The following is a 14,454-nucleotide window of genomic DNA, read 5'->3' as shown; positions in this document are numbered from 1 at the left end:
TTCATCCTGAGCCCCCTTCTTATCATCCCCCCCCCCCCCCTTTCGTTGTCTTTCTCTCCAACACTGAATCATGTTGTGACTCTTCTCCTCAAATCTAACCAGACACACACAGAAGTTAATAGGCTTGATGAGCATTAAAGCGGTATCTGTTTAGTTTATTAGCTGATCCTTACGTGTGTGGGGGAGAAGCGTGTGTGTATCCTTTAGTGTGTTTAAGTATGTTTTATGTACATATTGTGTATCCCAAATAAGTGTATCCGGTTAGTCATTTTTTTGTTTTGTGTTGACAATTTTTCTTTCAGGCTTTCTCCATCTCTCTCATCCCGTAGCCAGGATTTACACTCCCAAAATATCTGTTTTTGTTCTAGTACATATTGCACAGCAGCAAATTTCACTCACTTTGAGCAGGGTTTCTTTTTTCTGGGGTGGGGGCATGCAGGTTTTGTTTTTGTCGCATTTACAGGGTGAACCGTGTCTCCTCCTAATCCTAATGTTAATGTCATGTGATATGATGACCGAAGACAATTGGATTAACTCTCTCTCTCTCTCTCTCTCTCTCTCTCTGTCTTTATTGATTTGCCGACCATACTCACAGTGATGGCTTGGGGTTTAGCAGAGACTAGAACAGCTCTGTCCTAGTGCTCCCAAGGTTTGCCAGGGACCAGAACTGAGAGCAGGAGAGGTGGGTGGGGGGACAACAGCCATTCAACCCGCAACTCCACAGACTTACCACATACCATCACCTATTGCCTCCACATTGCCACCTCTGGTGGCTGGTCTCTGAGTCTGTTCCTTTAAAAGGAGTAAAATTAAGCAATGGGTGTCCATAAAAAATGTAGCTCCTTCCTTAACCTCTCCTGCCACCCACAATGGCAGCCAGAGCTCTCAGAAAAACCTAGAAGACAGAGAGAGGGACAGACGCACAGGGTGGTGGACAATTCACCAGAAGCTGGTCCCTCCGGTGCTGTGGGGTGCCCAGTGCTGCTTTCTCACAGTGGGTGGCACAGCCGGCTGTGGCTTCTCCTGTTGATGGCAGCCTATTTTCCTTGTGAAGCCTGGGGCTCCACCTTCAAGTTGGCCATTGTGGGGCCCTGGAAGTGTGACCCTCTGTTCTCCAAAGCCCTGCCCGACCTGGCAGCCCGGCTGGCCATCAGCCGCATCAACAAGGACCCGTACATCAGCAAGGGCTACTGGTATGACTACACGCTGGTCAACGAGGACTGCCAGACCTCACGAGCCTTGGCCCGCTTTGCTGACCTGGAGGGCTACGGGTCGGCTTTCCTGGGCCCGGCCAATCCGGGGTACTGCTCGTCAGCGGCTCTGCTGGCGAAACACTGGAACAAGGCCATCCTGTCGTGGTCCTGCCTGAAGCCGGACATGGACGACGACACGTACCCCAGCTTCCTGCGGCCCCTGCCACTGTCCTCACACGTGCTTTTCGCCGTGCTGAAGTTCTTCCGCTGGGCGCACGTGGCCATCGTCACCTCGGAGGAGGAGCTGTGGGAGGCCACGGGGCACGAGCTGGCCTCCTCGTTGCGTGCCCTCGGCCTGCCCGTCAGAACCGTGGTCACCATGGAGACGGACGGGGACGGCACACGCAGGGCCCTGCAGCGGATCAAAGAGGCGGACCGAGTGAAAGGTGAGCTGTGCGTGTGTCTGTGTCTGTCTGTGTGTGTGTGAGAGAGAGATGAGGGAGAACATCCGATTTAACTGTTGTGACAAAACTGATGTTGTTACATTTATTCTGTTCATTATTCCATTTACCATGGTGTCACGTCATGTGTCACGTCTTTTCAAAGGTAGAAATTCTACTCGGCTTCCAATGCAGTGCAAATAAAAATACACACTATCCTACCAAAAGTCATGAGACACAAGTGGTCATGAATAAAACATGCCTTTATTCCAATAAATTAACAGTGTGTTGACCTGCCATTTCCCTTAATGACAACTGCAATGTATCGTGAAATCTCTTTCTGGTAGAAATCTGGTGGTATTGTACTCCGCTCCATCCTGGTCTTGCCCTAATTCTATATTCTCGTTCATCCCAAAAATGAGATAAGGGCTATATGCTGGCTGCTGAGATGTTCCAATGTTATTTTTTTCAAACCACACATGCTCACACCCATAGTTACATCCATTTTCTTGCAGTCAGATGCTGAGGCCTACCACATTTGGTAGGATAGTGTAGACCTAACAGACTTTTTTTTTGCCTCTATCGTTTTTCTCTCCTTTGACCACCTCTCTTCTTCGCTCTCTGTGCCAGTGGTCGTCATGTGCATGCACTCCGTGCTGACTGGGGGAGAGGCCCAACACAAGCTTCTGACCACGGCCCTTGACATGCGCATGGTGGACCGAGGCTACATCTTCATTCCGTATGACACGCTGCTGTACTCCCTGCCCTACAAGAACACAGAGTACGCCGCCTTAGCTAACAGCTCAAGGCTACGCCGGGCCTACGACGCGGTGTTAACAGTCACCATGGACTCCGGGGAGCAGGACTTCTATGAGGCCTTCAGGGAAGCCCAGAGGAGCAATGAGATCCGCACCAACATCCCACCAGAGCAGGTGAGGCATTCCCGTGGAAAGAGCTTGAAGATGCGTCTGTGTGTACAGTTACGCAACTTTAGACATGTTCGGTGCGACAGTATGGTGCTTTGTCACTTCACCTAGGATCAAATGGCCTATAGAGGCAATAATGAGAAATGGGACAGTTCCTGCTCCTTTCACTCACTCTCTCATCTCAGGAATGAACGTGACCGGTCTGTCATAATTTATGTCTGGAAATAATGTATACAGACATTCCTGTTTGTGCCTGCTGTATAAATTGATTATTTACTGTGCCAACCTTGACTGACGGAAGGTCTCTCCCACCCAGATTGCATCAGCTTGATTGCATCAAGTTCAAACTGCTCACTTTGTCTGTGCTGGTGTGGATGTAACCGCATGGCATCTCCTAAGAGGCTGTGTGCCCCCGGGAGATATATGGTGGTAATAAATTATAAGATATAGTATTGCCGTGTGGTATATTTGCAATGGGCAGTCTCACAGTGGCTAAGCCATCAATGAAGGTCCTTCTCATCCATTCAATGATTACATTATTGGCATTTACAAGACACTCTTATCCAGAGCAACTTACATATGTTATAGTTTTTTTTTTTTACAATGTTATCCATCTATACAGCTGGATGTTTACCGAGCCAATTGCAGGTTAAGGGTACAGCAGCAGCGGGGAATCAAACCAGCAACCTCTCAGTTACGAGGCCTGCTTCGTAACCACTATGCTACACTGCTGCCCTAATGCTCGTTGTAATCTGGTGTCCTCTCTACTCTTGTCCCCCCCCCCCCCCCCCCCCACCACCACCTCCCGTACCTGCAGGTGTCGCCATTCTTCGGCACCATCTACAACATGATGTACTACCTGGCCATGTCAGTGGAGCAGAGCCGTCTGTCCGCAGGCCGCTGGGTCTCGGGCGAGGTGCTGGCCCAGAGCGAGGGGGGCTTCGAGTTCCGCGGGTTCAACCAGCCGCTCTTAGCTGGGAAGAACCGGGAAGGCATGCAGGGGCGCTACGTCGTCCTGGACACAGACGGGAAGGGGGCGTCACTGACGTCCACGCACGTCCTGGAGGCCGCCCACACTCACACCAAATTTGGGGGTTTGAAGTACATGGGCCGTTCCATACACTTTGCCGCCTTCAGCCCCAGCAGTGACCCCAGCTGTTGGTTCAGCCCGTACATCGCTTGCAGAGGGGGTAAGAAGGCAGCTGAGGGGTTCGGGGGTTGGGTTCTACTCTAACATTAAGTGAAACATTAGGATCCTCTTACTTCCAAAAGGACTTCAAAATAAGGCTTTGAAAGTGGCCTTATATTACACTTGTGTTTGAAAAATGCTTATTCATCATGTAGGCGTCGATGAACATGCATAGCAATAGGTTTTCATGTGTCAGTGAGGATACCCGTGGTGAAAAGGACATCCTGGTAAAAACACATTGTCATTACCATGGTGATACCACGGATACTATCCTATGTCCTGACATAGCATTCACATTTTTGCCAGCTGCATCACAAGTAACGCCTTTTGGCCTGGTCAAGTCTTTTTAACAATTAATTTGCTTCATTTTTAAATCTAAGAAAATGGGAAATACTTCACTTTGATTGAAATCATTATGACTACTCCTTTCTGCTCTCACTTTGACTTTCTCTCATTGTCTATTCTCTCCCTCTCAGGCATGGATGGGGTCACCCTCCTCATTGTGTTCATCATGATCTGTTTTGTGGGGGCAAATGCTGTTATTCTTGTCACCTTCCTCAGGTAGGAGGAATCTGCTTTCTGCTTTAATAATCAAGCAGATTGCATGACTGATCCTCTCACACAATGTCTCCTCTTTACACGCGCTTTCACATTCTTATATTCCAAACCATCTCCATCTTACTGCCTGCCTTTCACTCACAATTATCCGTTAACTCTTCAGCAACAAAATGAAGGCAAGGAGTGGATTTGGAGACGAGGAAGAAGAAGGAGGAGGAGGCGGAAGCAATAAAATTGTGTTGACTCTGGATGACCTGGTCTTCATCAACACACAACTCAGCAGAAGGGTCAGTCCATTTGGAATTATATCTGCTTCTGTATGTGCCTGTGTGTGTGCCTGTGTGTGTGTGTGTGTGTGTGTGTGTGTGTGTGTGTCTGTGTGTGTGCGTGCGTGTGTGTGCGTGCATGTGTATGTGCGTGTGTGTGTGCACATGTGTCTGTCTTGTCATTGTGTATTAGTGTTCAGGAGACTTAATTTTCAGGATGTGTCTGCATAAATTCTCAGGTGACAAGCGTTAGCATGCAATAAAATCGTCTCCTATTCCTCCCTGCATAGAAACTGAACGAGGACAGCATTGTGAGGAGCACGCTGGATGTGAAGACTCCCCAGCATTCAGTGTCAGGAAACAGTTATGCTGGCAGCAACCCTGAAAACTCTAACGTTGCCATCTTCAAGGTGGGCAACACATAAGGCATGGGAGCAGGGACACTCACAACTGGACTGCAGACCGTCACCTTTTAAACACAACAGGGGCTACACACACAGATGATAAAAACACACCGGGCTGTTTGACACGCGTGGCAGGGTGGTCCAGAGCACCTTGGGATGGTTCATATTCCAGGCGGGAACTCAGCTTTTGTGCTGAACTGCTGTGTGAGTTCAAGTAAACATGTAGGATGTTTATTTTCTAATTATTGTAGATCTCACCTGGCTTGTCCTTTTTCAATGCTAAATGATCCACCTGTCCCTGCTACTTTTGTAACTCTAGTGAAAGACACAGCAGTGTAAATGAATAGCTAAAGTAACTCCAGAGTATCATGTAAGCAAGTAACAATTACAGCCATGTTCTATGGGAGTAGTGTGGTGTAGAGGTGATGAGTAGGGTTCATAACTGAAAGGTTGCTGGTTTGATTCCCTACGCTGGCATTGTACCCTTGGGCAAGGTGCCTAACCCAAAATTGCCTTAGTAAATATCACACCTTATAAATAGATAATATGTAAGATTGGAACTTATGTAAGTTGCTCTGGTTAAGAGTGTCTGTTAAATGACAGTAATGTAATGTAATATACGGATATTATGTAATGTAATATATGGATATTACACTTGTGGCGTCAGTACTTCTAGCTACTTCTAGGTTTGGAAGAGTGTTCCTTGAAGATGTGCATAAGGCATGAAATAAGTAAGCACAAATCTTGCAACAGGCAAGAAATACCTTTTTGGAATGTTTTTTTAAACCTTGTGTGATGATCAAACAGGTTTGTCATTCCTGTTTCTCTTAGCATTATAACAGGGTATTTCTTACACAACTATATATATATATATATATATATATATATGTAATATATATAACAGGTTATGATGTGTACCAGGTATTGTGCTCCCCAAGGTGTGGAACTAACATTGTGTCCTTCAGGGTGACTGGGTGTGGTTGAAGAAATGCCCAAAAGGAGAAACAATTCTGGAGGTCACGGAGGACACCCAGGCTGTCTTCACCAAGGTGTGTAGCAGCTGTGTGTGGTTTGACGCACTCGTTAGCTTTACCTGCTAGTTTGTACCTTGCCTGGGCAGCCATTGAAACCTGGTCATGCAGCGCTTCTAATATTGTTGACTCCGTATGGCTTCTCGCGTGTGTTGTACTCTACATCACTTGTAAGTCGGTTTGGATAAAAGCGTTTGCCGAATGAAAAAATGTAATGTAGCATACTACAGGGCAGCAGTGTAGCATAGTGGTTAAGGAGCAGGACTTGTAACTGAAAGGTTGCCAGTTCAATTCCCCATGGGGGTACTGCTCCTGCACCCTTGGGCAAGGTACTTAACCCACAATTGCCTCAGTAAATATCCAGCTGTATAAATGGATAACATTGCAAAAACCTGTAATTGATGTGAGTTGTTCTGGATAAGAACGTCTGCTAAATGTCAATAATGTAATGTAATGTGTGTCACTCTGGCAGTGTAGTCTGGAGACACCTGTCACAGCCTCAGATTCTCATAAATGCTTAAATTGATGGGAAAGGGAAGGGGCTGTGGCAGTATGAGGAGTTGTGCCCTCCTTCAAAATGTAAATGCTTATTTTGGCCTGTGAATCCCGTATCACCAATAAATAGCGCGTATAAAATATTAAAAGTTCATGAACTGAAAAGTTTTCAAAACTGCTTCTCATCTCACCTACCTCTCCTTATCGCCTGTTGCTGTTCCCCCCCTTCCCCATCCTCTCTACTGTACTTGCCCTTTATCCTCCTCTTCCCTGCATCTCACCTTCCCAATCCTGCTCCCAGCTCCGGGACATGCGTCACGAGAATGTAAACCTGTTCCTGGGGCTTTTCTTCGACTCTGGGGTCTTCGCCTTGGTGACGGAGCACTGCACCCGTGGCAGCCTGGAGGACCTCATCAACAACATGGACATGCGTCTGGACTGGATGTTCAAGTCCTCCCTGCTGATGGACCTCATCAGGGTGAGTAAGACACTTCCTCACCTGCATCTGAATGTTATTCTCACATTTTTTTTTCCCCTGCATTGGCTGGCCCTGCTTATATGATCGTTGTTACATTTACTCTACATCCTGTCTCTGATCTCTGCCCCCCTCTCCTCTCCTTTCGTCTGTTCGACAGGGAATGAAGTTCCTCCACAACCGCAACATCATCCACGGCCGCCTCAAATCCCGAAACTGCGTGGTAGATGGCCGTTTCGTGCTAAAAGTGACAGAGTACGGCTTCAATGAGATCCTGAACTCCCAAAACATCACACTGGAGGAGAGAGGGCCAGAGGGTGAGAGGTCCTCAATCCCAGAGTGAGGGGGTTTTATCCTCAGGGCCAGAGGGAGATGGAGTCAGTGAGGAAGTGGGAGGGATGGGGATGACGTAAAAATATAAAACAGGCAAATATCTTATTGGATATTTTTTAGGAGCTTTGTCTGCTGGATCGCATTCCTGCTAACCTTCTGCCTCGCCGCTCCTCTTCACAGACCTGTTTTGGACAGCCCCTGAGTTCCTGAGGGACCCCGATCTGGGGAGGAAGGGAAGCTTCCTGGGAGACGTCTACAGCTTCTCCATCATCGTGCAGGAGGTCATATGCCGAAGCACACCCTTCTGCATGTTGGACATGCCAGCCAAGGGTGAGAGAAGGAGGGAACAGACGGGAAAGAGGGTGGGAAGGAAGGGAACGAGGGAAAGGGGTACAAGGGGTGAGAGGGAGATGGGAAAGGGGAAATTGAGGTTGGGAGAATACAGGGAGAGAACTGGGGGTGGGGTGGAGAGGTCGGGGGAGAGTGATAGGGGACATGGGGTGCAAGAAAAGCAGATAGCAATTGGGAGAGAAAGATGAAGAGAATGGAAGAAAGGAAGAGAATGAGAAAAATTCCCCTCCTTACATTTTGTTATATTAAATCATAGTCATTTAGCAGATGGTCTTACCCAGACAGACTTACATGGGTAACAATTTTGACACGTTATCCATTTATACAGCTGGATAGTTACTGAGGCAGTTTTGGTTCAACAGCAGTGCCCGGGCAGGGAATCAAACCAGCAACCAACAAGTTATAAGCCCTGCTCGTTACCACGATGCTATATGTTTAACGCATACTTTCAGGAGGCTCTTAATTAGTGTTTCTCCGTGTGTGTGCCGTGCGTGACAGAGATCATCGAAAGGGTGCGGTCACCCCCACCACTGTGCCGACCCAATGTATCAGTGGATGAGGCTCCCGCAGAGTGCATCCAGATCATGAAGCAATGCTGGAGCGAGGAACCAAAAAGGAGACCCAATTTCGAAGAAATCTTCAGACAGGTCAGTCTCACACACACACGCATACATACATGCATATACTGTGCGCACATGTTTTTGACCACAACCTATGTGTGTATAAGCATTATATGGTCTGTGTGCATCACATGCATAGGCTAATATGTGTGCATCATGGCATCTTTATGTTCTAATTTCCCCCTATATACACATGCAGTTCAAAAGTTTCAATAAAGGAAGGAAGACGAACATCATCGACTCCATGCTCCGGATGTTGGAGCAGTATTCCTCTAACCTGGAGGATCTGATCCGAGAGAGGACAGAGGAGCTGGAGGTGGAGAGGCAGAAAACGGACAACCTGCTGGCACAGATGCTGCCCAAGTGAGTCGGGAGATGTGAGATGCTCAATCAAAATCAGTTAGTTTGGAGCCCAGTTGGAATAAACTGGAAGCGTACACAGGGATTCTACAGACCAGACCAGGGAGATCACTGAAGTTTTCTGCAGAGGAACCGCATCAGTGGATTGAGTGATGTTTGAGAGGTGACATGATGGATACCTTCATCAACCTCACAATCACAGTGATAGACATTGTTAGTTTCAGTGCATCTCCTTCTTTTCCTCCTCACCCCTCTGTCTCACTGTCTCTCAACTGCCCGACCCCCTTCACTCGATATCCCTTCTGGTTCCCTTCCTGTTCCCCTCACCCCACCTCCAGGTCAGTGGCTCAGGCACTGAAGACGGGAAAGCCAGTTCAGCCAGAGCACTTTTCCGGGGTGACCCTCTACTTCAGTGACATTGTCGGCTTCACCACCATCTCTGCCCTCAGTGAACCCATCGAGGTGGTGGACCTGCTCAATGACCTCTACACACTCTTTGACGCCATCATTGGGCAGCATGATGTCTACAAGGTAACTGGCAGCCAAGGTCACTCAGTGTGTGTTTGTGACAGTATGTGTGTGTGTATGTACCCCTCTCCTGATCTCTGTGTGTGTGTACCCATCTCTTGATCTAACGCCTGTGGTTTTCAGGTTGAGACCATTGGAGATGCCTACATGGTGGCCTCAGGGGTGCCCAATCGCAATGGGAATCGGCATGCAGCGGAGGTGTCCAACATGTCCCTGGACATCCTGCATTGCATCGGGGCCTTTCAGATGAGACACATGCCTGACCTCAAGGTCAAGATCCGGATCGGTCTGCACTCCGGTGAGCGGCCCCAACCCACTCTACACTTTACATTTCTTCACATCTATCTGCCAAGTGACTACTGGATTTGCCTTGAAATGTATGAGTATTTGCTTTGGAGAGTATGACACAAATTGAGATGTGCAATAAGAAAAAAAAGCTTAGGCGATCATGTTGCATTTAATAATATAGCAATACCAAAGATATGAAATGCATGATATCTGAAAAGGACAGGATCATGTTGATTTAGACTATGTACAATGCATGCTCAAGGTGAACATGAGACTTAATGGTACTGCTGAATATTACCATATGATGGGGAATAGGTGCTGTCACATCATGTTAGGCAATATGGAATGCATTTACCATGTAAGGTTATACGCCATGTGTACAGTGATTTGAAATATGTATTATGCATGTACAATTCATACATGGCAGGTCTGAATAATAAATAAGGTGACTAGGAAAGCAAGTAGGGAAAAGTAATGTTTAATCTGTTAGTCTGTCAAATGATAAACATAAAAGAAGACTTCTGAACATCCACCACTGAGTAGATAGAGAAAATAATAAATGCATCTTTAGCTGTAGAAGGACTTCCAGATGGCAATCTGGGGATAAGCACAGTGTTCTGGCAATGGTGTATCTGGAGATTAGCTTCCGTAATCATGAGGAATAGAATAGCTGAGGGCACAGTAGGCCAGAGCCTCGGTTTTAAAACTGATCCAAGTAGCAGTGGTTTGCCAGTGGGAACAGATGAGGAGAGGGGCAGTGCTGGGGTAGGCTGGTAGTTAGAGGACTAGTAGAGGAATTATGGTTTGGTGCGGCCTGATGGGAAGGCCGGTGAAGTGTTTCAGTGGTCCAGGCGGCAGAGAATTAGGGTTCAGGCCACCAGCTGTGTTGCATAGGGAGAAGGGAATGAACAGATTCGACATGAAGAATCACTAGGATTAGGTCACTAAATGGCATATTTGGCAAACACGAGTAAGTGTTATATGGTGAATGTGAGTTTCTTGGTGGTTTGGGAGGGGGGATATCAATGTTTTTTTTTTCAAGTTAGACATTAGATGCAGGCCTGGAAAATATTGAGCTGAAAGTATTTTGTTTTAAGAGTTTGATCTTCACCTTCTGTGTAATCATCCAAGATGAGATTTCAATGAGGCGCCAATAATCTCAAAGAGACTTGCATATCAGAGGAAGGAAAGAAAAGTAATTTTTAGTGTAGTCTCCACAACAGTGGTCAGGGGTTATTAGAGGCTATCAGGGCATCCAGTGGCTTAGCATGTAATGAGAATAGCAGATGGTCTAGGTCCTATCTTTGAGGTACCCAGCTGACAGAGATTGAGGAACTGAGATAAAGCTCCTCCAGGCAACCTGGTAGAGGTGGTCCTGCAAGCAGAAGGAGAGCCACCTCAGAGATGTGCCAGAGATCCTATAGCTCAACCAAAGCTGGCAGAAGGATCTTGTGATCCGATGTGTCTAAGGATGCTGTGAGGTCAGAGAAAAGAGGCCAGCCACAGGTCCCAAGTGGAATATATCATTTATTGACAGAAATGTAGCCAGAAGATCAATCTGTAATTGCTGGCTCAATTGCACACTAGTGATGATAATAATAAGCCCCAGGATGAATCTGTGAATGTGTTTTTTTTTTAAGATCTGGAAAAAGACAGGCCAGCCTGTTTGAAGGCTGTGTAAAAAAAGGACAAGTAAGAAGGGAAACTGGCAGTGGATGAAAAGAAGGAGTAGAGGTCAGGAGCTACCTATTATAGCAGGACTGATGTGATAGAGTTCTACAGACATGCTGTAGGATTTAAGCTGTAGGATGAAAGAACGTATTTCTATAGAGGGCTATGAAGATGATAGGGCAGGGATAATCAGTGGTTTGAGTCATTCAAGTGGCTGATACAAGTGCTAAAGGACCTGAAGAGACAGAGGAAAAAGGCTGCAAGCGTCAATATCATTAATATAAAATAAAAGGGCAAAATTGTCAATACAGAGTGGAGGTGATAATTCATTACATTTCACATATTATCTTTATTTCCATCTTATATCTTAACACTCATATCTTATGTATCTTTCATATCATGCATATCTTATCTTTCTTGAGTGTACAACAGCAATGGCTCATCCAGAATTCAAACCTGAAACCTGGATTCACTTCCGACGCCCAAACTGCTGCCCACTATTCTGTCACTTTCTGCTGATCTAGCTTTCTCGCTATCTGTCTTTCTGCAAGTCTGCCTGTCTGTCCGTCTGTTTATCTGGCTGTCTTGCTGTCTGTGCTCAGGTCCTGTTGTGGCGGGTGTGGTAGGCCTGACAATGCCTCGGTACTGTCTCTTTGGAGACACTGTCAACACAGCTTCCCGAATGGAGTCCACAGGACTGTGTGAGTATTGCACATATTTTGCCGATCAAAGACTGCTGAGATGCAGACTGTATGATGTCCACTCGAACCCTGCTCCACACTGTCCAATCCCATTTCCACTTCGCCTGCTATGACTCATACTACCCAATGCCAGCTGTAACAGACTTTCTTACCATTCACCAGTCTCGTTAACCCCATCACACACTCCCAATCCCTTACTATTCACCTTAGTCTCCCTACTCTGTACTCTTTTCCACCCATCCCCTTTAGCCCTCTCTTCTCCCACTGGCCACTCTACCTCTTTCTTCTGCACCTTCATCTCTTCCCTGCTCCTCCTCTCCCTCTTATGTGGTCAGATAGTCTAATCTCGACTTCTTGCTCACTGCTTGTTGACCTCAGACGCCTCACAGTTCCTTGAAGGCTCCTGGGATTTTCTCATTGGCCATCATCCCTTTGATTCTGATACCGATTGACAGGGATGGCTCCGTTTCATCACGGAGCTCGCTGTCTGGACAGAGGAGTACAGCTCTGACGCAGCCACTGTATGGGAGCGTTCCAGAAATAGAGGACTGAGGAAGAGAATAGATGGAGGGAGGGAAGGAGGGGTGCTGGAATTAAACCAATCAGCCCCCCCCCCTTTCTGTTGGTGGAGATTAAGGGATTGTCTCCAAGATCAGACGTTATCTTGATCCCACCACCTCGTACACTTTTATGTCACGTATGCATGAGTGTATGTGTGTGTGTGTGTGTGTGTGTGTTTGTTCCTCTCTGTGTGTGTGTGTGTGTGTGTGTTTGTTCCTCTCTGTGTGTGCGTGTGTCTGCGTGCGTATGTGTGTGTCTTGCATCTTTTATACAGCAAGATCTGCACAGGAAGAATCTTGAGAATTTCGTTAGTTCAGTTCTGCTAGTTCTGCTGCTCAATTCAAATGTTAATCAAATGAAGGTTAAACTAATTAAGTAAACTGATGAACGGGATGTAATACATATACATGCACATATGTGTGTGTGTTTGAGCTTGTACATGTGTGTTTATGAGCAGGGAAACTCAGTGAGGTTTGCGTAGCGCTCAGTAATCCTTTAAGACTATTAGCAAAGTTAGATGGCATGAACAGGTCTTAATGGCAATGTCTATCAGGAATTGTACCTTCACTTACCTATTGTTATTTAAACCTATATAAATTTAGAGGATCATCCGCAACAATGTCCTTGTAACTGTACTGAGGTTCACGGGAGGAGATACATCAGTGTGCCTTCTTATGACTGAATACAATGAACATATTGACCACAGTATTGACCTCTTGCTTTATAGGATCATTAACAGGCAGCTCCCCATAATAATTTTAATTGTAATCTTGATTACATCTTAATGTTTGTAGAGATGAAAAGCATCCCTCAAACATTTCCTTAAAACAGAGGATTGTCTATTTCATATTTTCATATTTTAATTTCTGGTATACTGTCTATAAAGGCTTCCCATCTTTTTGAATAGCTTCTATACTTATGCAAATCTAATGACAGAGAAACAGGACAAGTGCAGTGGGGTGATAAACAGGAAATTCATCCATCAACCACTGAGCACATTAAACACTGCTCGACCAATAAGTGAACAGTAGGAGGGGGACCATGTAAATAGAAAATTAGCTATTCATTTAGAACTGTGAAATCGGCATTTGAAGCATGACGTTATTCTATTTGTTATTAATTGAACATGCGAAAGCAATAATGTGATTCAGAAAGAACACATGCTCATATTGGGCCCACTGTCACTCATTCCAAGCTATGTCTGATGTCTGTCACAGCTTACAGGATCCATGTCAACCAGAGCACAGTGGACATACTGCACAGCTTGAACATGGGCTACAAGCTGGACGTCAGGGGCATTACAGAGCTAAAGGTATTCACATACATAACGTCTCACACAGTTAGTATTGCTATGAGCATGAAAAGATGGTACCATCTTTTTTCCATCCTTCTGCACTATTGAAATTATGACACTTTTCTTCATTCCTTCTTTGTTTCTATCTTTCTCTTCAGGGGAAAGGAAGTGAAAACACCTACTGGTTGGTGGGGAGAGATGGGTTCACTAAACCACTTCCAATACCACCAGACCTTACACCAGGGTAGGAAGTATTTTGTATTTGTATGGCATAGGTGATCAATCAGGCTAACAAGATAGCTTGTCTGGTATTGTGTGAATGGGGGTGTCTGTCTGTCTGGCTGTGTGCATGTCTGTGTTGTGTAGTGTTTACTCCTCAGCTCAAGCTGTACAGAGTCTCCAGCTCAGTCCACTGTATAAATTCTATAATATAATAACACTTGGCATTTAGCAGATGCTCTTATCCAGAGCAACTGGTTACATTTTTTTCACATCTTACCCGTTTATACAGCTGGAAATTCACTGAAGCAATTCTGAGTTAAGTACCTTATCCAAGGGTACAGCAGTGGGGAATTGAATCAGCAACTTTTCAGTTAAAAGTCCTGCTCCTCATCAGTATGCCACACTGCCACCCTATTCTAAATTCTAACAATGAAATATAACTTTGACTCAATTCTCATCTCAGGGCAAGCAATCATGGTATCAGTCTGGATGAGATTCCCGTAGATCGCAGACAGAAATTCATCGATCGACAGAAGAAGATGAAATAA

The 14,454-nt window shown here is 45.9% G+C and overlaps 1 protein-coding gene across 1 annotated transcript; it reads left to right on the top strand.

The window, feature by feature from the left end:
- Window positions 1-816: 816 nt before the first annotated feature.
- On the top strand, window positions 817-14,454 carry LOC118774562 (retinal guanylyl cyclase 2-like). Its single transcript, XM_036523912.1, has 18 exons — window positions 817-1,639; window positions 2,264-2,565; window positions 3,377-3,749; window positions 4,225-4,309; window positions 4,470-4,593; window positions 4,863-4,982; window positions 5,942-6,025; window positions 6,804-6,980; window positions 7,138-7,294; window positions 7,491-7,640; window positions 8,160-8,308; window positions 8,481-8,644; window positions 8,980-9,172; window positions 9,293-9,467; window positions 11,731-11,829; window positions 13,608-13,702; window positions 13,843-13,928; window positions 14,370-14,454. Exons 1-18 carry the CDS (start codon window positions 817-819, stop codon window positions 14,452-14,454), a joined length of 3,441 nt encoding a protein of 1,146 aa, XP_036379805.1.

The sequence above is a fragment of the Megalops cyprinoides genome, chromosome 3 (genome assembly GCF_013368585.1).
Source record: "Megalops cyprinoides isolate fMegCyp1 chromosome 3, fMegCyp1.pri, whole genome shotgun sequence".
Classification (NCBI taxonomy): Eukaryota; Metazoa; Chordata; class Actinopteri; order Elopiformes; family Megalopidae; genus Megalops; species Megalops cyprinoides.
This window is presented reverse-complemented; position numbering and strand designations above follow the sequence as displayed.